Here is a 27145-nt window from a genome sequence, read left to right as displayed (position 1 = left end):
TTTATTGAATTCATTGGGGTGTCATTGGTTAACAAAATTATACAGGTTTCAGGTGCACAATTCCACAACACATCATCTGCACACTCATGTGTTCATCACCCCAAGTCAAGTTTCCTTCCATCATCATTTATCCCCCCCATACCCTTCTCCCCATTACCCCCTTCATCCCCAAATTACTTCTATTTATAAAAGAACAAAGTTGGAGCACTAACACTACCCATTTTTAAAACTATAGCCATTCTTATGAAAGCTACACTAATCAAGACAGTGTGGTATTGGTATAAAGATAGACATGTAGATCAATGGCGTAGAATTGAGTGTCCAGAAATAAACCCTTACATTATGACCAATTGATTTTTTTCAACAACACCAAGGCAGTTCAGGCAGGGAAAGAACAATCTTTTCAACAAATTGTCCTGGAACAATTATATATGTATGCAAAAAAACACACAAAAAAACGTGGATCCATACCTCTCACCACATATAGAAATTAACTCTAAATGGACCATACACCAAAATGTAAAACGTAAAACTAGAAGAAAATATAGGAGAAAATCTTTGTTGGAAGAAATTTAAAACCTTTCAGACACTTTGAAAAACAGTTTGACAGTGTCTTAAAAGGTTAAGCACACACTATTCAACCCAGCAATTCCACTCTAGGTTTTTATGGATGGTGAGAAATGAAAATGTATGTTCACCCAAAGACTTGTACATGAATGTTTATGGCAGGATTATTCATAACAGCCCCAAACTGTAAGCAATCCAGATGTCCATCAGCTGGTGAATGGATAAACCAAATGTGATATGTTCATATAATGGAAGACTATTCAGCAATAAAAAGAAATGAGCTTCTGTTACATACTACACATGCATAAGCCTCAAACGTATTATCATTAAGTGAAAGAAGCCAGGCAATAGTCTACATAACATATGATTCCACTTATATGAAATGTTCAGAAACTGCAAATCTGTAGAGACCAAAAGCAAATCAGTGGTTGCCTGGAGCTGGAGGTGGAAGTGGGGATTGAGTGCGAATAAGCCCAAGGGAACTTTTTACAGTGATGGAAATATATTTTAGAACTGGATCTTGGTAATGATTGCACAACTCTATAAATTTCCTAAAAATAATTGAACTGAATGCTTTAAAATGATGAATTTTAGAGCATGTAAATTATGTGTACATAAATTATGCTGTTAAAACAGGCATACATTGTATTAGGGTTTAATGAGGGAAGCAGAACCAGTATACTGTATATATCCCCATATGTATCCATATGTATGCATGTATGTGTATATATATGAATTTATGACAAGGAATTAGCTCTTGCAATTGTGGAGCCTGGTTAGGCAAGTCCAAGGTCTGTAGGGCAGGCTGTTGGGAAGGGAAAATTCAGAGAGGAAGAGTAATTGTAGAGTTAGTTTCTGCTTGGAGTCAGACTCATGGCATGCCTAAACCTTCTTTTTTAAAAGGACTTCCACTGATTGAGTCAGGCCCACCCGGATAATCTTACTTATTGGAGACTTGAATTATATCTGCAAAATCTCTTCACAGCACCGTTAGATTAGTGTTTGATTAAATAACTGGGAGAAGATGTGTGTTATATAAAAGACTGCTGTTCTCCCATTAGTCCTTGTAGTTATATGTCAAGGAACCATCACGTACATGTATTTTGTTTTCTATAGAAAGATAATTTTCTTTTGCAAGCTACAAGTATATTTAATTTGTTCATTCACTCAGATAACATTTTTAGAGGACCTATTGTGTGCCATACACAATAGAGTAGGTTATACTCTTATTAAAAAAAAAAATTTCTTTCCATGGTGACTGGCCTGTAGACGATGCTCAAATATTTGTTGAATGACTATGCCATCAATACACCCCCAGGACTTATTTGTGCCCCCATTTTATTTGTGCACATATATTTAGGCTATTATCATTAAGATAGAGTATCCATTGTGCAGCCTCAAATAGCAAAGTTTCATATTTCTCTTTCCAAGCATACTCACAAAATTTACACGCCTTAACTTTTTCCCACCCAATGATTTCCTGAAGGAAAAGTGCTGTATAAATAAATACCAATTATAGAAACAAAATAAATTATGTTGCTGATCAGTTACAAATTTATAGGGCAGTTACGGTGGGACACTGGAAGACTTGATACTCCATTGAAAGAGAGTGTTTACATAAATCTATTTCCCAACAGATGTGAATTTCCAGTCTTGCGGTTTTCCACAATTTGAAGATTCTGATTCCCTGGACCACTTCCAAGGGAAGACAGGTAAAAATATCTCATTCACTCACCGTCCATTTACTTGAGTAATGAGTTATTGTTGTGACAGGTAATCCTAATCTGTCGCAGCTCAGCGACTGCCTCTCCAGGCAACCTTTACCCAATCTCTCCAACTGCGACCGCGGCCGTTTCCATGGCGACAACTTTGTTGCTGCGGGAGGCTCCCGCCTAGCTGGGCCGGGAGTCAGTGGGGTTCCTGAGGTTTCACTCCTCGTTTTCCCTTTTTCTTTCACCAGAAGAGAAGCTCATTGAACGTTTGCCACTTATCTGCGCAGCTGACAAGTACCGAAAAACAGACAGGTACTTCCTTGTCCTCAGTTTTTCACCCCTCTCCCAGGGCAGGAGACTGCGAAATGGGTGCCAGCAGAAATACCTTCTTTTTCAAGACGGGAACCTCCAAATTCTGTGGGAATCTGCAGTAGATGCAGTTGGTATCACAGATAATTGTTCAGCATTTACATGACTTTCTAGATTTTTCTATGTGTTAAGTACGCCTACTTTTGCTTGATCAGAGTATCACTTTCGAGGAAGGTAGCAAAACTAAGATACAATTAAATTGGTTTGGGGGAAGAGGGAGTATACCCTCAATAACTGAATTTTGTTGTCGTTGTTATGGGTGTGATTTGCATCTTGGGGGAAATCTGAATCCAGAATTTTAGAACTGCAATTTCATCCCTGAGGAAACTGAAGCCCTAACCTGGAAGTGACTGGTTTCATCTTTTCATAGCAAGTGGATAGTTAGAACTCTAACAGGAATCCCTGCTCATTTATTTCAATTGTCATTCTTTAGACTAATAACATACTTGAGAGGAACATCTAAAAAGGCCTAGAATTTGGATATTGATATATAAGATATGTTATGAATATATTGAGGCTAGTTTTTACAATAATGGCTTTATGCACTTTTTCTCCTCAGAGTACAGAGTATTTTAATCTTTAAGGGACCAAGATGTCAGATCCAAACAAAGCTGCCATTGCAGCAGAAAAGGAGGCTCTGAACTTGAAGTTACCCCCCATTGTCCGTCCCCCTAAAGACATAGGTGTTGACACATCAACACATGGTAAGCTTATGAATTACAGAAGATCCAAGGAGCAGAAGAAGACAATTAATCAGTTAGTGTAAGTAGCATATTAGTAAATAATTCTCGTTTAGAATGCAAGTGAAATGATGTGTTCATATTTTCATAAAAAACTTTATACACCCATTCTTAACATCCTGTTGTATAAGCTTTGTATTTTCATTTGAAATATATTGTGAAGTTCTTTTATGTCAGTAAGTATACTTCTACCACATCATATTTTTAAAAATATTTTTATTGATTTCAAAGAGAGAGGGGAACATCAATGATGAGAGTCATTCATCAGCTGCCTCCTTCACGCCCCCTACTGAGAAAGGAGCCCAAAACCTGGGCATGTGCACTGAACAGGTGTCAAACTGTGACTTCCTGGTTCATGGGCCAACGCTCAACCACACAGCAACACCAGCCACGCTACCACATCATATTTAATGACTCTTTTCCATTGTAATCCCTTTTCCATTGTAAAGATAAATTCCTAGAAACACCATAAAGTATACAATCAATCCTCTTTTTGAACATTTTACAGTGCTATGATAAATATCCCGGTAGCTGACTTCTTACACACACCTTTGTGTCTTTACGATAAATTCCTAGAGCCTGGCCGGGTGTGGCTCAGTGGATGAGCATCGACCTAGGATCCAGACAATCTGGTTTCGATTCCCGGTCAGGGCACATGGCTGGGTTTCGAGCTCAATCAATGACTATCTCATCATTGATGTTTCTATCTCTCTCTCCTTCTTCTTTCCTCTTTCTGAAATCAATAAAGATATATATATATATCTTTAAAAAGATAAATTCCTAGAAACAAGATATACATTTTTCACATATTGCCAAAGTGCCTTGGGAAATGTGAATTTTCATTCATGTCCACAGTGTATTAAAGAGTGTCTTCTTCCCCACACCATTAGCAATACTAGGTATTTGTGTTTTATCATCTGACAATTTGAAAGGGAAATAAGATCTCCTTACCATTTTACATGCTCTTCCCTAATTAGTATTGGGGTTAGAACATTTTCATATGTTTTTGGTATTTGTATTAGTTCTTTGTAAACTCTCTACTCATGAACATAGCTCATTTTTTTTTTTTCAGGGTTCATTATACAGTAATCATTTGACAAAATGTGCCAAATATATTCTCCTAATTTTTCATTTGTTTTTAATTTTTAAGTTTTTTAATTGCAGAGAACTTCACATTTTTCTTTTCTTTTTGGTCTCTGTCACTGACATCATCCTTATAAAAGAATCTCTCTCTACTTGAAGGTTATAAAAACCTAAGCTTTTGTCATGGCTGGTGTGGCTCAGGTGGTTGGAGCATCCTTCCTTACTCCAGAAGGTGGCGGGTTTGATTCCCAGTTAGGGCACATTGTGGCCAATTGATGTTGCTCTCTCACGTTGACATTTCTCTTTCTCTTCCTATGTTCTTCTCTCTAAAAGCAATTAAAAAATACCTAAATTTTCTTCTTGTACCTCAAAGTATTTTTTACATTAAAATGTTTATCTCGTAATAAATGTTTATCTAATAATTAAAGTAAAAATGAAAAGCTTTAACTATGTAGGTTGTTTATGGGCAAAATACCATCTTAAAGTTCAATTAGGAAAACAAAAAAGTAATCATAATGACAGTAGGTGATGTATAATGCTTACACTAATCAGTACTTGCTCTAAGCATTTTTTTATCACTTCATCTGTACTTCTCCCAACAGCCCTGTAAGATGGGTCCTGTTGTTTTCTCTGTTTTATAGATGAGTAAACTGAGTGGCAGAGAAGTTAAGTAACTTGCCCAAGTCACATAGCTGGGATTTGGAACCCTACAATCTGGTTCTAAGTTTCACATATTTTGAGCACCATACTATTCCTCTTCTTAATATATTATAACCATACTGGTCCCTGAAAGCAAAACCAAGTAATTGGGCCTCTATGAATAGCATTAATAAGATTATATTAAAAATTTATTGATTTGAGAGTGAGAGAGAGAAACATCGACTCACTGTTCCACCCTTCCATGCACTCATTGGTTACTTTCTCTATGTGCCCTCACCTGGAATTGAATCTGCAACGCTGCCACATGAGGATGATGCTCTAACTAACTGAGCCACCCCGCTGGGGCCTTTATAAGATACCTTGAAACTACTACTATTTACATTTTTTTTTACATACAAAAGAAAATACAGTCCAACATCCTGTCCTTCCCCTCCAAGTAAGTGGAAATTAAAACTAATTGAGGTATCACCTACCAAAGGGGTGGTTCAGTTTAATTCAGCAGTTACTGGGAATTTCCTAGGTACCTGACTCTGCAGGGATCTGGGGATAAATAAGAAGAAAAAGACATTGATCTTATCTGTATGATTCTAACCTAACACTGAACTATAAAATGGGAAGTTTCTCTCTGGTGGATTTCTGCTTCTCTTTCTGAATTCCCTTTCCCTTCTTGGTTTGCCTCATTTATACATATTTTTTGCAACTGACTAAATTTTACTGTTTGTTACATTGTTGATGATCATATTGTTGCTAATTTAATAATTAAAAATTTTTGCACATTTTATTTACCTTACAATTAAACAGGTCTATTAAAAGGTCTATATAACTTTTTTAGATTTATATTTTTATTAGTTTATCAATCATCTAATCATATTTAAATCCAAATTTATAAGGTATATTAACCAATATTAGTTTATGTATTATTAGAGATCCTTTACCCTCTTTATTTCTAAGATTCTACTCAACATTTCAGTAGACTTAGAGAACAGAGATGGGTGTTCCTCAGGAGTTACATATTATTCTTACTCTAAAGCCTTTCATTTTCTCACATTGTCATGTTGAACTACTTGCAGTTCCATGAATATATTATATTTTTCATGGTTTATTAAAAAATAAGTTTCAACCCTGGCCATATGGCTCACTTGGTTGGGCGTCATCCTGTGTACTGAAGGGTTGCTGGTTCGATTTCCCATCAGGGCACATGCTTAGTTTGGGGCTCAATCCCTGGGTAGGAGGTGTGCAAGAGGCAGCTGATCAATGTCACATCCTCATATTTCTCTCTCTCACCACCCCCTCCCTTAGTCTCTCTCTAAAAATCAATTTTAAACAATCTTTCAATTAAAAAACAAATAAATTTCACAGTTGCTTCCTACAGTTTCTTTCACTGGACAGTATTTGCCTGATTCCTTACACTAGTTCTCAAGGCTTAGTTTATGGATCACCACCTCTGGAGAGCATTCTTCTAATCCTCTTAATGCATCTTTAACCCTTTCTACATATTTCTCTTATACCCTTAGCGGACATTAAGTACCTACTGTTACACAGCTGCTTTACTTGTTACTGGGGAAATCATAGAAAACACAACAGAAAGAACTGTGTCTTCAAGAAACTTATATCCTAGTGGGAAGAAACAGACAGTAAATATATTTTTGAAAAAACAGTATGTTAACCTTTTAGATGGAGATAGGTACTATGAAGAAATTAGATAGTGAGATAGAGAGTGATAGGAAAGGTATTCCCAGGAACATCTCAGGAAAGGCCTGTGGAAATGATATTGAAGTAGAAATCTGAAACATTAGAAACTTGTCATTTAAATAAACGGAGGATCAGCACTGTAGCAAAGGGAATAGCAAGTATGAAAGCCCTGAAATATGAATGCTTTTAGTGTGTTCTAGTAATTAATGAAGGCTAATGTCACTAGAGTATCAGGGGCTGTGGGAAGAGTGGTATCAGGTGGATATGGAGAGAGAGGTAGGGGCAGACTGTGCAAGGCTTTGCAGGCCATGATAAGGAATTCAGATACCATTTCAAATGCAGTGGAAGCCATTGAAATGTTTTAAACTTGGACGTGACATGAAATCCAACTTATACTTTAAAAATATCACTCTGGCTATAGACTGAGGTGGAGGGGAAGGAGATCGGATAGGATGCTTTTGTAGGAGCATAGATGAGAACTTACTGTGGTTTGGATAAGGCTGGAGACAATGGAGTAGGAGATAAGTAGATTTACAGGGGATATGTTTCGGAGCCTGAATCAATAGGACTTGCTGCCGGATTGCCTTTGGTAATAAGGTGGATGGTAGTGTTCATATTTATAGCAGATTGGAAGTCCAGGAGATGATGTGGGGTGAGGGGTAAAAGCAATTATTCTTTTTAGGAGTTGAGGTGCTTATGTAACATCTAAAGGGGAAATATGTAAACAAGGCAGTTGGATGTATAAGAGAAGTGACCTGGGCTAGAGATACCAATTTGGGAGTCCACAGAATGTAGATGAGTTTTAAAGCTATGAGGAGTAATTGAAGATCAAGAGAGAGAGAGAGAGAGAGAGAAGGAGGGAAGGTATTGAGAGGAGAAGAAAGCCTAAGACTAAGCCTTTAAGAATTATATTTAGATATTGGGCAGAGAAGGGCCAACCTGTAAATAGACTGAGGAAGTGCCTCCAATGAGACAGGAGGAAAGCAGAAGAGCAGGATGTCATGAGCAGAGAGAAGAGAGTATGTTATAACATAATGTACTGTTTATTTTCTTAGTTGTCATTGTCTTCTACTTTATTTTGATGTGCTTAAGGACATAGATCTCAGCACAAAGTACAGTGTCTGCCATGTTGCTCTCGGTGAATGAATGAGTGAATGAATGATTCTTTGTTGTTATTATTTTTTGTTAATCCTCACCCAAGGACATTTTTTTCATTGATTTTTAGAGTGGAAGGGAGGAAGGAGAGAGGGGAAGAGAGAGGGAGAAACATAGATGTGAGAGAGACACATCAATTGGTTGCCTCCTGCATGCACTGGACTGGGTCCAGGGATCGAACCTGCAACCCAGGTGTATGCCCTTAACCGGGAATCAAACCCAAGATCCTTTGGTTCATGGGCCAACACTCTAACCACCGCACCACACTGACCAGTGCAATGAATGACTTTTTAAAGGCAGAATTTTACCTTTATGGTGCTTTGTACAGATCTATAAGCAGTACTCCTCTCATTTGGGTGCTTAATAAAAAATCCTGCCTCAAAATAATCTCAAGCAGCCCTGGCCGGGTTGCTCAGCTGGTTGGAATGTTGTCTTGTGGACCAGGGGGTTCAATTCTTGGTCAGGGCACATACTTAGGTTGAAGGTTCATTCCCCAGTTGCGGTGCGTGCAGGAGGCAGCTGATTAATGTTTCTCTTTCACATCAATGTTTCTCTTCCTTCCTCTCTCTCTAAAATCAATAAAAACATATCCTCGGGTGAGGATTATAAAAAATTTTTTAGAAAATCTGAAGCACAGTGCTGTATTAATTCTGATATTAGAATTGCCATGCTTTATTTGGGAAAAATGCATTTGTAATTAAAAGTTTTTATACCAGAAACACATCTTTCTGAATGACTGTGGATTTTGTGATTATCCATTTTTTTCTTTCCTGATAGTCAGTAGGAATGTAATCTTCCCTGTTTCAAAGGTGGGGCAAAGTCTGTGACTAGTGTTCCAGGAATGAGGCAGGATGTACAGGATCCAACCGTGGGTGGAACTGGGCTCCCTGCTGGGATCAGTTCCTGGGAACACTAGGCTGAGCCAAAATCATTTTGTAGCTTTCCAGAGTCCCAGGAATGAGCCATTTCTTCCTTGGCCACTATCCCCCTCTTGATTCAGACTTGCCGTTTTCTTCTTCACTGCACGTAGACTTTCACACAGTCCTTTAAAATTATCCAGTTTTTGTCTGTTTACTTGTTTTTTATTGTTAACACACAAAACAAAAATAGAAAAGGCTCACCATGTATTCTTCCTAGCTCTTTTTATTTATAGCAATAGGAGAAAACACACTCTAGGAAATTTTTGCAATACTAAGGGGTGGCATTTATATATTAAAAAACTCAGGGCAGTTAGATATATTTATGTTGGATAATTGCAGTGCCAGCCAGTTAGTGCCAATTAGCATACCAAAGTATAAGGCAAATTCCTTGAAAATATCAATTACTGAGATCTAAGTTGTTTAGGGATTAATGATGGGTGAAGGAAAGTCTGACCTGGGCCTTGATGGTTAAATAAAAGAGGAAGGAGAATATTCCAGGCCCATTTTTTATTTCATGTGAAAAAGTCTTTGGAATTTTAGCTTGGTCAGGATCAGTAAGATTCAACAGGGAAATGAGGCTACTCAAAAAGCCAATTCAGTCTTAGGCTGCTTCAGTAAATGTGGAATGCCTAGAATGTGGGAGAAAAATTTCACTCTGCACTGCTCAAACAACACCTGAAATTCTGGGGTCATACTTTAATAAGAGAGATGCTGATCAGGGATGTAAAGTAAAGCATAGAGAATATAGTCAATAATATAATAACTATGTGTGACGCCAGGTGGGTACTAGACTTATTGGGGGGAGGTCACTTTGTAAATTATATAAATGTCTGACCACTATGCTGCACACCTGAAACGAATATAAAATAATATTGAATGTCAATATTTCAACTTTAGTTGAAAATTTTTTTTAATTTAAAAGAAAATAAAGGACAGGTTATTAGATACTTATTGCTATTAGTCCAACTAGAACCTCCACTTCTATGATCAAATTTAATTTTCACAATATGTGGTGGAAATACAGAGGAAGGTATAAGTATCCTTATAGTGCTATTAATTCCTTTTTGTTGTTGTATATTTTTCCTTCTTTGTTATTTTGAAAAGATTTATTGAAATGGAAAAGCAGAGTTTCATAGAGGAAGAATTGTTTACTTAATGCAAAGAACTAACAAAGACTAACTTTTTCCCTTTGTGCATAGATTTTATTTAAATAAAAGAAATGTGTTACTGACAAAAAAAGAAGAGGGACACTGATAAAGCATAATACAGAGGAGAGTGAGGAGTTTTGAAACTACCTCATTTGAAGGAAGGTGATTCAGTTTAACGGGTGAGAGCATAGACTCTGGCGTCAGACAGGCCTCAGTTCATGTACTATCATTGCAGCTTATTACCTGTGTGAATTTTTCAAGTCAGGTAACTTCACTTCTCTGTAAGATGGAGATTAGGACAGTGCTTGCCTCTTAGGGTTTTTGTGAGAGTTAAATGAAATCTATACATATAAAGACCTTAAGCCAATACCTAGAACATAATAAACTTACCATAAATGGTCACTTTTATTGACAGGAATAGTTGAAGGAACTGGATAAGTATCATTAAGTTTTGGAAGGATAACATAGAAGAAGAATATGACATTTTGTAAATGGCTCTAGAGAATATAAATTACAACTCAATATAAAAAATTTGTCTCTAAGAATATGAGCTAGCTGACAATAAACCGGGCTGCTTCAGAAAGTGATGAATGTTTATTTCCCATTTGGGGTTCGATTTGATATTTTTGGTAGTAATTCATACATCAAGGTACTGAACTAGACATGTGAGATCCTTTCCAAATGCACAGTTCCGATCATTCCACAAATATTAGTGACCTTGATGGACATTACCTAAGCAGTGTAGATAGAGCAGTGAGCAAAATAGATATGGTCCTTGTCTTTATGGAGTTTATCACTCTACGATTTTATGGTTCTGGTGGTCCTCCTTTCCTCAAAATTCCTTTGGGTTCTCCTCTTGCCTCTCTGACTGTATCTCCTTTGCCTCTCTGCTTTGGCCTTTACAAATTGGTAGGTTTACTTCCTAAAAATGTTCCCATGCTCAGAATCTCTCAGCGACTCTCCATTGTCTATTGAATACAAAAGTTTGCCGTTTGAGGCCTTTGGTTGAATACTCCAATCCACTTCTCCAAACTTATCTCCATCTGGTCTCATAAACTCTGGGCAGGTTAGACTATTTCTTACTCCTGTTTTTTCCTTTGATCATTTCCTTGCCTTCCTAATTTTAAGGTCTTTGTATTTTTAGATCCATCTACGCAGGAAAACCACACCCCCACCTGAAATCCTCTTCTTTATTTGAAGCTCATTGCATATGCTAACTTGTTCATGCAGCCTGTAGCCTTTACAGATATCTCTAGGTGGAAGTGAACTTTCCCCTCCTCTGAACCATCAGGATCCCATACTTTTCACTCTGTTTTTATCTACTCACCCTTTCAGTTTATAAATTCCTTGAGATTTGTTGCTTCTATATTTTAATAAAACCTACTAGAGTGTCTTGCATGATACAAGCATCCAATAAATATTTGGCGATGGATGGATTATGTGATGACATAACTTTATTTAAAGATGAAGTAATATTTTATGGGTGACAAATTTGTATCGTCAGTACTGTTTATTGAGCACCTGCTCTATGCCAGATACTCTACTGGGCATTGGGGATAAGACAATGAATAAAATGGTTTAAGAGATATAATATGTCAAATGGCTCTAAGTGCTATGAAGCAAGGTAAATGAGGATAACAGGGAAGGATAGTGAAGGAAATGCAAATTAATATGAGGGCTAAACGAAGGCTTCTCTGACAGGGTGGTAATGGACAGAGAGAATACATATAAGGGCCCACAGTGCAGCGGGATTAACTTAAAAGTTGTCAAAAAGTTATAATTGAAAAACTGTGATTTTTATTTTTCATCTCTTCCTTTTATATTACACATGAATAATTGGAAAATTAAGGTTTCATTGATAATGACCTTTGGATTTATTTCTTATGGAAAATTCAGTAAGATAAAGAACTCTTAAGTCTCTCTTCTTTAAGTATAGTTGAAAAAAATCTTCAAACTGTAATGTTTTAATAATATATCCTAATGCTATCTTCAAGAGACACATACATTTTTTAACTATATATTTCAGTATTGATGGAGCCAAAAGAAATTTAGACATAACACTGGATAAAAGAACACCTTTATCGCCAGAGCCACATTATCCTTCAACTGTAAGTTTATGTTTTCTCTTTAAAAAGTTTATTCTTATACTGTTTTAATTCTTAATTATTTAAAGTCATTCTCAAAATAACTAGTATTTTAAAGAATATTACATATATTTTAAACTATATTTTAATTAAAAAAATTAAATTGCTTAAAAAAATTTCTCCTTCAATTGTCTTTTTTGTTTGCTTTTGACAGATGAGCAGTGAAATGAAAAAGAAAGGAGTGAGTTCAATTTTTTATATTTATTGTTTTGAAATACTCAAAGAAACTATTACAAAGTAACTCCTTCTAAGACCACCTGCTAAGTGCTATTCTAGAAAAGAAAGAAATTTAGAAACTGAGACTTATTTTTTCTGCACAAAGGAACAAACATGTCATGGAAGGCAATACGGGTTTTAAGAGTTATATTGTTGCCATTTGGGGATTAGTTTGAAATATTATAGTTCTTATTACAAAAAACTGAAAGAAAAATTCAAAGTGGCAGTTACAGAGGAAGTGCATCTAATACTGATATAATGATGATTACTTATTGAGAATTTGTTGTGTGCTAGTCACACGCTAGGTGTCAGAGATTTAAAGAAAAGACACTGCATGGGTAACAAGGGACTAGGATGTGATTGGTGGAATATGACAACATGAACAATTTCCTTAACAGCAAAGGATATGGAAACTCACGGAGCTGGTTACACAAAAGAGGAATATATACAACATGTTCTCAGATAGGGGTACAGGTTTTCCAATTCCCCTGGTGTTCCCTTTGGGGATAGAGGACTGAGGATAACTCCACATGGATTAAGAATCTTTGGAAGATCCTCATTTTAGCTATTTCAAGTTTTTCTGTTGTTTAAAATTACTCACCCTCCTCCCTCTGCCTTTCAACTTTTCTGGAGACTTTGGCTGTGGATTTTCCTCTTTAGTAGATGTAAGAAGCTAATATGAAATAACCCCTAAACATTCATAAATATCTCATGTGAGGCTGGTGAATTGTAAGAGATATTTCTGTTTATATGCTTAGCATCCTCACTCTTCCTCCACAGTTTTTACCTTTTAGCATTTTACAATTTAAAATAGGTACCGGGGCATAAAAACAGTCATTCACTCCTGAACCAACTGCTCTGGGCAATCTAGCTTCTAGGAACTCCACCCCTTCATCATTAATGTCACCATTGACCACTATTTGCTAAATCCAAAAGATATTTTTTCAGTACTTCTCTCACAACCTCCAGTTGATTTTTTAAAAACCTTTTTTCTTTTAAGCAGTTGGACACCTGGGTCAATGGAACACAAGAGATGACCCACTAGACCCCACCTCAACTGATTTTTGAGCAAGGTGCAAAAATCAATTCAATGGAGGAAGGATAGTCTATAAATGGAATCATATATTATTTTTTATCACTGACATTTCATTTAGCACGATGTCCTCAAGTTTCATCCATTCCCTAAATTTTTAAGTATTCTTTATACTTTATTTGAGATATATGTTGCAAACATTTTCTCCCAGATTTTCACTGTCTTTTGACCTTTATATTATGACTTTTTTTTTTTTTTTTTTGCCATGCAAACATTTTTATGTAGTCAGAATTTTTCAATCGTTTTTTCCCTTTTGTACCTGGAACTGGAAGCATAGAAAAAAATTTTATACACTTAAGTTGTAGAAAAATGTATCATTTTCCCCCCTAGTTGTTGTATAGTTTCACTGTTTAATTTAAATTCCTGAACTATTTGGAATTTATTCTTGTATGTAGTGTAAGGTATTGATTACATTTATCTTTTTCCAAATGGTTAACCAGTTATCCCAGAACTATTCATGAAAAGCTTCATCTTTGCTCCAGTGATTTGAGATGCTGTGTTTATCATATTCTAAAATTTCCTATGTACTGTGTCTATTTCAGGACTTTCTATTTTCTTCCACTGGTCTATCTGTTCATGCACCTGTACCACACTGTTCTAATTAAATAAACTTTATAATATGTTTTAATGTCTCCCAGGGCTAGTCTTTCATTGTAGATTTTCTTTCTCAGGGATTTTTTGGTTATTCTCACATGTTTATTTTTCAACACAAACTCTATGCTTAATTTGTCTCATTCCACAAAAATATGTTTAGATATTTTTATTAGTATTGCATTAAATTAATTTTGGCAAAAACTGAACTTTTCATGATGTTAAAATATCATCACCGAGATCAAGTGTTGTTTTTCTATTTGTTCATGTCTATTTTTGTTAGACTACTCATTGTTATGGGAGAATTTATGAAATTATACTATACTGCTTTGTACCAGAATATAGTCCCCAAGACAGATGGGCTTTGTATGCTTTGTTTACTACTGTATCCTCAGCATTTGGAACAATGTCTGAATATTTGTTGAATTAATGAATATTTGTTGAATGAAGGAAGTTAGACAAAGGATCTTTGTTTTGCCTTGAGAAAATGAGAAGTATATGAAGAACATTAATTAGGCGAGAACTCATCATAAATAAAGAAGAATATAAAATGGCATCTGTAGATCATACTTCTGGGTAAAATGTTTTTATTCTGAAAATATGTTATTTTGCAAGATGTTTTTATTCTGAAAAGAAAAAAAAAAGTTGTCTTGAGAACACAGAGCTGAGGAGTTACATTGAAATGCTAACCATTTAGAACATTTAATTTTCTTTTATTTATGTTCTCAGTTCAACTATATTTATATGAAGCAGTGTGTAGAAAGTAGTCCTATAGTACCTATTCAGCAGGAATGGCTGGATCATATGTTAATGCTGGTGCCCGAGTCTTTAAAGCAAGGGAAAAAAAGAGAAGAACTCGTTCAAAGTCTCATCAGTGAGGTGTCAAGTGACTTTGAAAAAAGCACGAAGAGATATCTGGGTAAGTAGTATATAACACATTTGCTCTCCTGCTCTTCCCAGTCAAAAGCAGAAATATGGGTAATGAATGTTATATATTTGGCTATATGTATTCTTAAGATATTATTTTTATTTAAGTGTTTGTTTTGAGTCTATAATGTAAAAATATTTGTAACTTAAGGGCATATTCTGGTAATTTTGATATGCTACTAGCTAGATAGCTTTTTGATTTTTCACTTTGTCTTTACAGTTGTTGCTATACTATTTGCTAGATTGTAAGATAATATTAATGGATCTGGGGGGATCTATTAGGGATTTAACTTTTGCAATTTTTATTGAAATAAATTCTCCTAAGTGGCCATGCCAGTGACTTTTGAGTAGACAGCGAAAAACTGCGAACTTTTTGCTGCTTTACTATATCTGAATTCACCTCCAAAGTAAGGTCAAAATAGTATCAAGAGTGGGATTTTGTTTCAAATAAAGAAATTTTTCCTTATACTCATTTTATTTATTCATTTATTTATTTATTTATTTAATCCTCACCTGAGGATATTTTTTTTATTGCTTTTCTGAGAGAGTAGAAGGGAGAGAGAGAGAGAGAGAGAGAGAGAGAGAGAGACAGACAGACAGACAGACAGACAGACATTGATTGGTTGCTTCCTGCATGCAACCAATGTAAGTTCTCTTGGCTGGAATTGAACCCAAGACCCTTCAGTCTGTGGTTCGATGCTCTAACCACTGAGCAAAACCGGCTAGGGCCCCTTATACTCATTTTAATGCACAGTAAACTACCATCCAATATCAAAAGTTAGAAACTTTGGTTTGAGTAGGGCTTACAAGGACTTTCAAGAAGTATTAATACATATATGTATTTTAGTCAAGAGTGTTCTCGTGAAACCTCCAGTTAATTGGCTTGAAGATGAAGGAGGCCCTTTACCTGAATTCCCTGTGTGAGTAAATTCTTTTAAAAACAGTGCTTCACCTAGGTTTGGGTAACAGATTGAAAATAAATTAATCTTACATTTAAGTCTGCAACTGTGAAACTCAAAGGTATTTTGAACACATCTAAAAAAAAAAATAGTACTACTGTTTTTTCTTTCTCCCCCAAAGTATCCTCTATACTGTACCTGTAGTTGTTGCCTACACAGGTAGGGGGACCTATATGGATGTGTAGTTCAACTTGGCCTTAAGCAAGCTTCGGAGTATGCTGGATAGATTTCTCCATCCCTCCTCCTTCAAGACTGTGTTGATTTTTCTCTACCCGAGGTAACTGAACCAGAACACAGTGGAAGTGAGTGGGGCACTCACGCCTGGCCCATCAGCCTTCCTCACCCACCAATGGTCTCTGTTCTCAGTACAGTGGTTACCAGAGGGGCAAAGTGGTGGAGGGAGGGTAAAAAGGGTAGAGGCTGAATATTTGGTGCGAGAAGGAGAGTAGACTTAGGCTGCTGATCACTCATTGGCATATGCAGACGTTGTGTTACAAAGTTGTACACTTGGAACTTCCTATGTTATTAATCAGTGTTACTCCAATATATTTAATTAAAAAGTTTTTTAAATGACCTGTGTTCTATCTCAAGATAATGCACGTTCAAGATCTTGATGTATTTTTGTTACATGCGTATCTCCTCAGGCTTCCATGGCTAACTGCATTTCCCTCTTCTCAATCCCCAGTCTTCTCACTTTAATACTACTTTCATGTCATAAATATTATTCTTAAAATGTAGAGTATATTGTTTGAATCCTGTTTAATATAGTGCATTGCTTTCCAGAGGCCTGGATTATTCTAACCCTTGGCATTCTAGCTATGTGCAGGCAAGAAATCAAATACTAGCTAACCTGCACATTGTTCATCCGGTTATGAACATGCTACTGGACCTTGGTTATAAGACATTTGCTAATACAGTTCTGCTGGACTTAACAGGAATTAGGTAAAATCCCATATTTATTAATTAACATTTCAAGTTTGAATGTCTCCTGTTTGAGTATTTATATTTTTGACTAAAACTGATTGATAAATCTTCAGAACTTTTCTTTAGATTTCAAAAAAATTTTAAATTTATCTTACTTGTTTCAACAATTGTATATCAAGGCCAGTATCTATCATTTGCTTTAAAATCATTTTAATTTTTCTCATAAATAGAGCTAAAGGCCCAATTGACTGTGAATCACTGAAAACTGATCTATCAATACAAGCTAGAAAGGCAGAAGAGAAGATAATGAACACATGGTATCCAAAGGTTATAAGTCTTTTTTCCAAGAAGGAAGCACTAGAAAGCATTAAACCTGAAAAGTTGGATTCATTTTATAACTGTGTTTCCACACTTATGTCAAATCAGGTAAATATGTTTTATATATTTTAAATGATAATGTTATTAAAATTAGGTTAGTATTTTAAGTAAAATTACTAATTATTTTGAAGTAAATTATGAAAAACATTTTTACTATAATTTTATTTAAATAAATTAAGCAGAAAAATGCTTTATTTTTGAAGCAATCTGAATTGAGAGGAAAATCTAGAAGTATGTATCAATATTATGAGTCGTTACTGGGCTTATGCTTAAAGACCATAAGCTAATCATCTACAGCTTTATAGGAGTATATTAACAAAAGGACTATCATAGTAAACACATTTTTGAACTTATGAAATTCCAGGCTGATTGATTCTCATTTTGTTCTCAGTAAAATCCTGGTTAAAAATGTTTCTGATCATCTCTAAATGACAAACAGAAAGAGAATATTAATTTTTTGCAATTATATTTATGGGCTCCTCAGATTTTTACTATTGTAGAAAAACAATTCTAGAAAAATAGTTTTGAATAAAAACTTTCCCTTGTGGGAATCCTCCAAAGATTCCATGAATTTTGCAATGTATCTTTAAAAGGATAATATATATATTACTATATATTTAATATCTAGTATGTAACAGTATAACTAACACATTATTTTCTTTCTGTTTTTATCCCCTTAAGAGAACTATGATCATTTGATAAGAAGTAAAGAGATGAGGAACAGTTTGAAGATCATTTAGATCTATATTTGTCTGTTTGGGCAAATTTCCAATAGGCAGTTAGTTATAAGAATACATCATTCATGCTTTGGTAACTTATTGTGCACATTTCTAAGTGCCAGTAACTTCACCCTCACCAAATGATGTGCTGGAAATCTAGCTCTCCAGAAACAACAACAATAACCCCGATCTGTAGTGTTTGCTAATTTCCATGGTGTAAATATTCCACCACGATGATTTTCAAGCAAACAAGGCTTTAGTAACTGGCTCACAAAATTTTTGAATGTTGAACAATTGGCTCTTGTGACAATAGCAGCTAGCTATAGCTTTACCACTGTCCCTCACCTCGTACATGTCACCCCATGACACTCTCATCCTCAGTGTCAGGCCTCCCCTCCCTTTCCTTCAGCTTTCACCCTGTTGTTTGGTCTTCTGAAATGTTTTCTGTACCAGGGACAAAATTATTAAAGAATGTGGAAGATTCTGATTTGCCATTTAAAGATTTTTGATATTCTATAAAAAAATTAAAGTTTGCATATATAGCATTGTGTGGTACACCAAAAAGGCTGCAGGTTTGATTCCTAGGTATCTAGGTTGCAGGTTTGATCCAGGGTTGGGGTGCTTATGGGAGGCAACCAATCGATGTTTCTCTCTCACGTCTCTTTCTCCCCTCCCCCCCTCAATTCCTCTCTCTGAAAACAATAAAAACATATCCTTGCCTGGGCGGGGGTGGCTCAGCAGTTGAGCACTGACCTAGGATCCAGGCGATCGGGGTTTGATTTCCGGTCAGGGCACATGCCTGAGTTTCGGGCTCGATCAATGACTCTCTCATCATTGATCTTTCTATCTCTCTCTCTCTCCCTCTCCTTTCCTCTCTCTGAAATCAATAAAGATATATTTAAAAAACAAAAACCAAAACAAAACAAACATATCCTTGGGTGAGGATTTAAAAAAAGAACATATTGTGGTGAATGAAGATAACTTTTCAGGACTAAATGGATTGATAGGATGACTTAATTATAGATCATAAGTTCACTGATTTTAGTTAAAGGTTGAATTTATACTTTTTAAACTAATAGCAATTTATGATATCATGCAGCTAAAGGATCTCTTAAAGAGAACTGTAGAAGGATTTATAAAACTCTTTGACCAAGAAAATCAACAAGGGCTACCAATATTTAAGATGGAGTTGACATTTGATGATGATAAAATGGAATTTTACCCTACCTTTCAAGATTTGGAAGATGTTGTTTTGGGTTTGGTAGAACGAATAGCCGAAGCTCTACAGGTATTACTTTATCCTTATATATGAGGTTTCTTTATATGTCTCTTTTTCATAATTTTAAATTGAGTTGAAGCTCTATAGAATATTTATGTACATAAAATGTTATAACTCTTTGTTTTATTTCCATCCTCCCAAGTTATTTTAACATTAAAATAAAGTGCTTTCATCCTGGCTGAAGATGACGTTCACCTCTTAGAAGTTTTATTGTAGTTACGACATTTTTGTGCATGTCTCATCTTCCCTACTTAGTTGCTAGCCACTTAACTACAAGATCCAACTTATGTTTGTTTTTTCTAGAGCTTTCTAGCATAGTCACTTTGACGTTATAGTTACTGAATATATATCTGTTGAATGATAGAAAACTAACCCAACTTAAGTTTTATGTTAAACTACAAACTATACAACTTTAAATAATTATTTTCCATCAAGTTATCTTTTCTTGGGCACTGAAATCTGAAAAGAATGTTTAAAAAATATAAGATTTATTATATAGACCAATTACACAGATGTTTATTTCATGAACTATCATTTTTATTTATGTTAGAATGTTCAAACAGTACCCTCTTGGCTATCAGGAACTTCAACACCTGTAAATCTTGACACAGAACTTCCTGAACATGTGTTACAGTGGGCGCTTAATACGCTGAAAGTGGCAGTACATCGTAACTTAGAAGGTGCAAGAAAACATTATGAGACATATGGTACATATGACAAGTATACTATACCATTTTATCATAAAAGAATGACATTTTATTTTTACTAGAATTTGCTCAGTTATTTGGTTGTCTGGGGCTGTCATGAAAGAGAAGGGAGAGCCAGAATTTAGCATGGACTTGGCTATGGGCAGCATCAAGGATCAAAGCTAACAAACTTGAATTGTGTTGCCTGGTCCAAAGGGTGGATGCTAGCTGGAGCAGGATGATAAAGCCAAAAAGTAGAAAGAAGAGATGTTGGAATAGGAGAAAGCTAAATCGAGGGTGAAAGCAAGGTAATTTCTAAGAATAGCTTTGAAGAGCCTGCGGCTCAATTTTATAGTCTTCTCAAGTGTGTATGAGGGCAGGATAGATAATTGTTACTTGACATACTCTTAAGCAAAACCTTTTACTAGCTTATTTGTATCTCTAAGTTATTTTAGAATCATTACATATCCAGTTATTTTATTTGAAAACATTTGTGTTTAACCAGGTTTGCTTATTAAGTTTATTTCATTTCATTTTCTATTAATGTATGTTAATATCTATTCATAATAATATTTAATTGAATAGGCTACTCCATTTCATGATTGTATAAAAAGCACTTATCTTTTTAAAAAGGCATTATTGAGATTTAAATTAGATTATCAATTTTCAGTTGAAAAATATAATTGGCTCCTTGATGGCAGTGCAGTTGAACTGATAGAGACTTTTCAGGCAGAAGATCATACTTTTGATGAATACACAGAGGTAAGTGGTAATTGTTTTTCATTGATGCCTTTTGAATTTCTTTGTAAAATTACACTCTTTTTATTCTAGAAAATAAATGCTTCAATTAAAGTTAGTAGAATTCCTTATTCAAAACATCATCTTAGTAAACTTATAGATTTACCTTATAACTTCTTTAGTCATTCATTTATTCATTCATTGATTCAACAAAAATTTCTTCATCACATTCAGATTCCTGGCAAGATTTTGGTGATGTAAAAATAAATAATACATTAACATTGTCCTTAGGAGCTTATGCTTGGCCTGGAAGCCAGACATAGAAATAACAACTATGATATATTGAGATAAGTGCTGGAATACACATATGGATGAAGTTGTAGAAGCACAGAAGAGGGAGTGATTGCTTTTGCTTTGGGAAATTGGTGAAGGTTTTTTAAAGAAGTGATAAATGAGCTAGGTTTTAAAGTAGATGTTTATAGGTGAATTTAGAATATAAAGTTGGAAATGTAAGTTGGAGCTATTGGTGAAAACCTTCAGGTATCTTTACTCAAGAGTTTGTACTTTGTTTTGGAGGTTTTTAGTCATCAAAGTAATATACTTGGATCTGAGTTTCAGAAAGATAATTCTGGCAGCAGTGGGGAAAAGGCAATTGAATGAGAAAAGATTCCTACTCCTTGAAGGGATCTTGTTCCATTGGTTAAAAGTAGGCTTTTGTTTCTTCATCTCCTCTCTTTCTATTGACTGTTTATACTTTATTCACAAAGTACAATATAGACATTTTAATGTTTTCCAACATTTTATTATAAAATATTAAACATACAGAGAAGTTGAAGAAATTTTATGAAGAGTCCCACCTAGAGTCTAATATTTTACTGTGTTTGCTTAATCACATATTCATCAATTCATTCCCTTTTCCATCCTTGATTAATTTCAAGAATGATTAACTTTCAAAAAATCAACTTCTTTGAGGTTTGGTTCACATACAATAAAATGCATCTCTTTCTTTCTCTCTTTCCCTCCCTGCCTCCCTCCTTTCTCTCTCTCTCTTTCTCTCTCTCTCTCTCTCTCTCTCCTCTCTCTCTCTCTCTCTCTCTCTCTCTCTCTCTCTCTCTCTCTCTCTCTCTCTCTCTCTCTCTCCCTCTCTCCCTCTCTCCCTCTCTCCCTCTCTCCCTCTCTCCCTCTCTCCCTCTCTCTCTCTCTCTTCTTCCTTCTTCTCTCTCTTCTTCTCCCTAAACCTAACCTCAGGCAACTGCTGACATACATTCAGTAACTATAGGTTTTTCTTTTCTAATGAAATCATACATACATACTCTTTTGTGTCTAGTTTCTTTTATTAATGTAAAGCTTTTGAGATTCATCTGTGTTGTTGTGTCTATCAGTAACTTCTTTTATGGCTGAGTAGTATTCCACTGTATAGATATATGATTTGTTTACTTGAATATCTTTATCTTGCTCTAGATCTTAGAGGGAAAGCATTAATTTTTTAAGTCATTAAGTATAATGGTAGTTGTAGATTTTTTCTAGATACTCCTTATCAAGTTGAGGATGTTATCTTCTATTCCTAGTTTATGTGTTATTACCATGAAAGAGTGTTCAATTTTGCTAAATGCTTCTTCTGCATCTATTGAGATGATTATTTTTCTAATATGCATACTTTTTACCTTATTTTAGTTTTATGTGTTTATAAAACTATATATGAATTTATAAATGCATTATTGACAAAAGCAGATATTCTCTTTCATTTGTATTTTACCATATATCTCAATATAATGCTAGGCAGATCATAAGCACAATAAATGTTCTATGAGCTAACAACTAAATTTTTTTGTAGTCTTGGCGATAACTTGTACTATTTATAAACCCTAAAACTTTAGGCTGAGCATATGTTTTGTTGGGCTTCACAATGATTCTTTCCTTAGGTCTAGTATTTTCTGTGAAATTTTCTAGAAAATTATAATTTCTGGATGCTTTATTTAACTGTTTAAATATTTATTTTTAGGTTTAGTACTATATCTCTGCATTCCTTTGTCAATTTTAGACATACTGTAATTGTGCTTTCTATATTTTGCATATAGAAATTGTGATTGCTATATTTTGCATGTAGTCATTGTTTATTATAGCACAACACTTCATTATATTGACATACCATCTTCTCTACTGTACATGGACATTTGTGTTTCCAGTGTGCCATATTTTCTTTGATCCAGCCCATTTTCTTTTCCATATCTGTTAATTACATCCCAGAAAACTGGATGATGGTACTTGAGAATAAGAAAACATCTGTTCTCCCCTTTCCTGTGCCATTAGCTCTATCTGCTCTCTATTTGGTATATTTCCAACCAAGTACCATGCAGGTGCTCAATGTAGTCTTTGAATTAATTACTATCCTCTGTTCCCTTAAACATTGAAAACTTTAAGCCCATCCCACAAAAATAATGGAGGCTAGAGAAATAGGGTAACCTTGAGAAAGAGGGAAGTAAAGGGAAAGTCTCTTTAGGGAAGAAAAAAAAGGAATGGGGCATCTTGGTGGAGGGTAGACATGGGGTGAGTAAGAAGGTAGAGAAGCAACATTAAAGATGGATTGTGGAATTAAGTCAAAGTTGCCCAAAGTTGGTAGGTATACTTCACTTTCACAAAATGCAACATAGCTTGTTAGGTTTTCTTTATACTACTTTGTTTAATTTTTAAAAATTATCTTAGTGTCTGGGTATTAAGAAGTATAAATTCCAAATATTTTGGATCTTTGGTAATGGCAGAGCACAATGTTTTTCTTTTGGATTATTATTTTTATTTTTTTTATATATATCTTCATTGATTTCAGAGAAAGGAAAGGAAAGGGAGAGAGACAGATAGAAACATCAATGATGAGAGAGTCATTGATCGGCTGCCTCCTGCACCCCCCCGACTGGGGATCGAGCTCACAACCTGGGCATGTGCCCTGACCGGGAATCGAACCCCAGTCGCCTGGATCCTAGGTTGATGCTCAACCACTGAGCCATGCCCGGCTGGGCTCTTTTGGGTTATTTTGACCAAACCCCAAAGTTCTTATATTTCTTTTCCTGAAGCCTGAAGATTGCATTAGAATCTTTAGTGAGGCATCAGTAATGGCACAAGCAAGCATTTGCTAGCTACACAAATTGTCACATGATATAGATTTGTTTCTAAACAGAGAGATGAGTTGACTTTGGTGATTGTTTTTTTTAATACTGAGGGAAATTTCACTTTCTGAAATTTTTATTTTTTTAATTTAAAAATTTTAATTTATGTATGATTTTAGAGAAAGAGGAAGAGAGAGACAGTGTGTGAGAGAGAGAAACATTGATTTGTTGTTCCACTTATTTATACATTCATTGGCTGATTCTTGTATGTGCCCTGACTGGGATTGAACCCAAAACCTTGGAGTATCAGGACCACATTCTGACCAACTGAGCCAGGGCCTGAAATTTTTAGATATTGATGGTATAAATGATACCGTATTGGATACTTACTGATAGACTGGCAAATTCCTTAGTGAAAGAATAGGTGAAAAAAAGATTTATACAACAAAGGGAAAAATTTTAATCACTTAGCAAAAACAAGTGAGTTTGCATTTATATTATATAATTAAGAAGTTCACCATAATACTATACTATAATACTGTACTAGAAAAAAACTATGAATTTTAAAATGCTAAACATTTTTATTGTAAATGTTCTTTTTTTTTTAAGTTTATAGAAAAATTTTTCAATCTTGCTTCAGAAATAATGCTTTTGCCTCAGTGGGTTCATTTCCCTATGGTTCGTTTGGATTGTGAAGATTTGAAGACAGGCCTAACAAACAAAGCACGAGCCTTTGCAAACATATTATTAAATGATATAGCTTCAAAACATAGAAAAGAAAATGAATGGTAAGTAGAATTAATTGCCAAACTTAGAATTATCAGGCTAAAAGAATTATTTTGCTCATAATAACTCTTGTTTAAAAACAAAAGATTAAAATATAAGTACTTACAACTTTTTCTCCATGACTGCCACCCAGGGAGGTTCCTTTGTAGTACCATTGATCTGGTCCCTTCCTTCCTCCCTCCCTCCCTCCCTCTCTCCCCCTTTCTTTCTTTCTTTCTTTCTTTCTTTCTTTCTTTCTTTCTTTCTTTCTTTCTTTCTTTCTTTCTTTCTTTCTTTCTTTCTTTCTTTCTTTCTTTCTTTCTTTCTCTCTCTCTCTCTTTCTTTCTTTCTCTCTCTCTCTTTCTTTCTTCTTTCTTTCTTTCTCTCTTTCTTTCCCCCTTCCCTTCCCTTCCCTTCCCTTCCCTTCCCTTCCCTTCCCTTCCCTTCCCTTCCCTTCCCTTCCCTTCCCTTCCCTTCCCTTCCCTTCCCTTCCCTTCCCTTCCCTTCCCTTCCCTTCCCTTCCCTTCCCTTCCCTTCCCTTCCCTTCCCTTCCCTTCCCTCCCCTCCCCTCCCCTCCCCTCCCCTCCCCTCCCCTCCCCTCCCCTCCCCTCCCCTCCCCTCCCCTCCCCTCCCCTTCCCTTCTTTTTTCTCTTTCTTCTCTTTGTTTCTTCTTCCTGTCTCTTTCTCTCCTTTGTTTTTTTTTTGTTTTGTTTTTTTTTAAATAGCTTATTGATTTTTGGAGAGAGGAAAGGAGGGAGAGAGAGAGAAACATCAACATGAGAGTACAATATCCATCAGCTGCCTCCTGCACGCTCCCTACTGGGGATTAAGCCTGCAACCCAGGGCATGTGCCCTTGACCTGAAATCAAACCAGCAACCTTCTGGTGCACAGGAAGACGCCTAACCCAGCCACACCTGCCAGGGTTGGTCTGGTTTCTTTTTGTTTGATATTGTTTGAGGCTAGTTTTAAGGCAACCCAGGATTTTAAAAAAAGAAATAGAAATAAACCAGTATTTAGACACAGGTTGCATGAACATGAAAAGACTGTAGAATTTCAGTGATATTGGGAGTGTCTGGAATCATTCCTGACCCCAGTATTTATGTGTTGTGTCACCTAGCTTATTTTTCTCATCTGCATAATGGAGGCATTAATACCTACTTTGCAAGGTGGCTATATAATTGGATTAATAAACTTGTGGCCTGCTAGCTGAATGTGTGTGTATGCCAGTTGCTTACTTCACAGTTTGGTTTACCATCTGCTCAAGCTACCGTGCTCTCATTTTGTTTGCCTCCTTTTCTGTTGCTGCAAGGTCTCTCCCTAAAACACTCAGATTCTGCTCTAGCAGGAAGAAACCACCCCCAGTACGATCATATAGCTTTTTTTTGGTATCATTAACCACATTAATGCGTATCTCCTAAATACTTGACAATCAAGAATTAACTATCAAGCCCTATGTGATCTGACTTGCGCTTACCTCTCCAGCTTCATTTTGTGTCCTCGCCTTTGTATTCCTGTTGGCCTCGTTGCCGTTCCTAAAACGTGCTGAGCTTATTGCGACCTCAGCCTTTTTACCTTGCTGTCTTTGATTCTTGGAAGCTTTGCCCCTAATATTTGCATGACTCACTGTTTTCACCTCCCTAGAGGGGCCTTCTCTGGCCACTCTGTATAAAATAGTAGTCCTTTCTCTACACCCCATAATTCTTTATCTTGCTTCCTTTTTCTTCATAATGCTTTTTACTACCTGACATCTTGTTATGTATATGCATTTTTTTGTCTTTCAACTTTTGTAAGCTTTAGGAGAGAAAGGACTTGATCTATTTGCTGTTATGTCTCGATTGCTTAGAACTTTTTGCTTAGCATATTGTAGAGACTCAATTATTTACTAACTGAATGAAGTATATTTACCACATAATAGAAGTAAAATACTGCATGAACTAAATTTATTTTTTAAATGACTTATAATTTAAAATATTTTATACTTTGTTTTTGCATGAGGTTTTCCTGATATTTCTGATAATGGCATGACAATACAGATATTGCAAAGCACAGGGGAGAAGTTCTATGAAGTTCTTTAGTATAATAATCACTGTAAGATATCTATTCTTACATACATAGATACTCTAAGAGAATTGTAGATTTTAAAAAATATATAAAGGGGTTTGATCTTTTTACTTGCTATACTGCCATGTTTCACAAGAGTCACTAATAATAATAATAAAACTAATGATTATACTAGCAATTATGGTTACTAGTAAATGAGAGTATACTATGTACTAGGCCCTTTCACATTCATTATTATATTACAATAATCTAGCAAGATGAATGTTAATAACTTTATTTTATAGGTATGGAAGCTAAATCTCAGAGATTTGCCTAAGTTCACAAAGGTAGTGACAACTGAGGCAGGATTTAGATTTACGGTTGCCTGCTCCAAAGTATGCCCTTTGTTACACCGCTTATCTGGGTATTCAAGATAGTTGAAGAGATCAATAGAAAAAAAATGTAATATGCCATAATTTCACATGGAAATGTTACCTTAGTTTTATAGATGTATGCTGAGTTATATCAAGTAAGTTAT

General features: G+C 35.4%; 1 protein-coding gene across 1 annotated transcript in view; it reads left to right on the top strand.

Annotated features, from left to right (window-relative positions):
* The first annotated feature begins 3216 nt into the window (after nt 1-3216).
* Nucleotides 3217-27145, top strand: part of DNAH12 (dynein axonemal heavy chain 12) — a 152858-nt gene continuing 128929 nt past the window's right edge. Inside the window, exons 1-11 of the mRNA XM_016205506.2 lie at nt 3217-3410; nt 12073-12154; nt 12345-12371; nt 14820-15009; nt 15865-15937; nt 16760-16918; nt 17131-17326; nt 19097-19285; nt 19827-19983; nt 20633-20724; nt 24411-24589. Of these exons, the coding sequence (XP_016060992.2) occupies nt 3241-3410; nt 12073-12154; nt 12345-12371; nt 14820-15009; nt 15865-15937; nt 16760-16918; nt 17131-17326; nt 19097-19285; nt 19827-19983; nt 20633-20724; nt 24411-24589 (1514 nt within the window). The 5' untranslated portion in view covers nt 3217-3240. The remainder of the gene's footprint in view (nt 3411-12072; nt 12155-12344; nt 12372-14819; nt 15010-15864; nt 15938-16759; nt 16919-17130; nt 17327-19096; nt 19286-19826; nt 19984-20632; nt 20725-24410; nt 24590-27145) is intronic.

Source organism: Miniopterus natalensis, chromosome 15 (assembly GCF_054644295.1).
Source record: "Miniopterus natalensis isolate mMinNat1 chromosome 15, mMinNat1.hap1, whole genome shotgun sequence".
NCBI lineage: Eukaryota > Metazoa > Chordata > Mammalia > Chiroptera > Miniopteridae > Miniopterus > Miniopterus natalensis.
The sequence above is the reverse complement of the archived record's forward strand: the minus strand, read 5'-3'. Positions and strand labels throughout refer to the sequence as shown.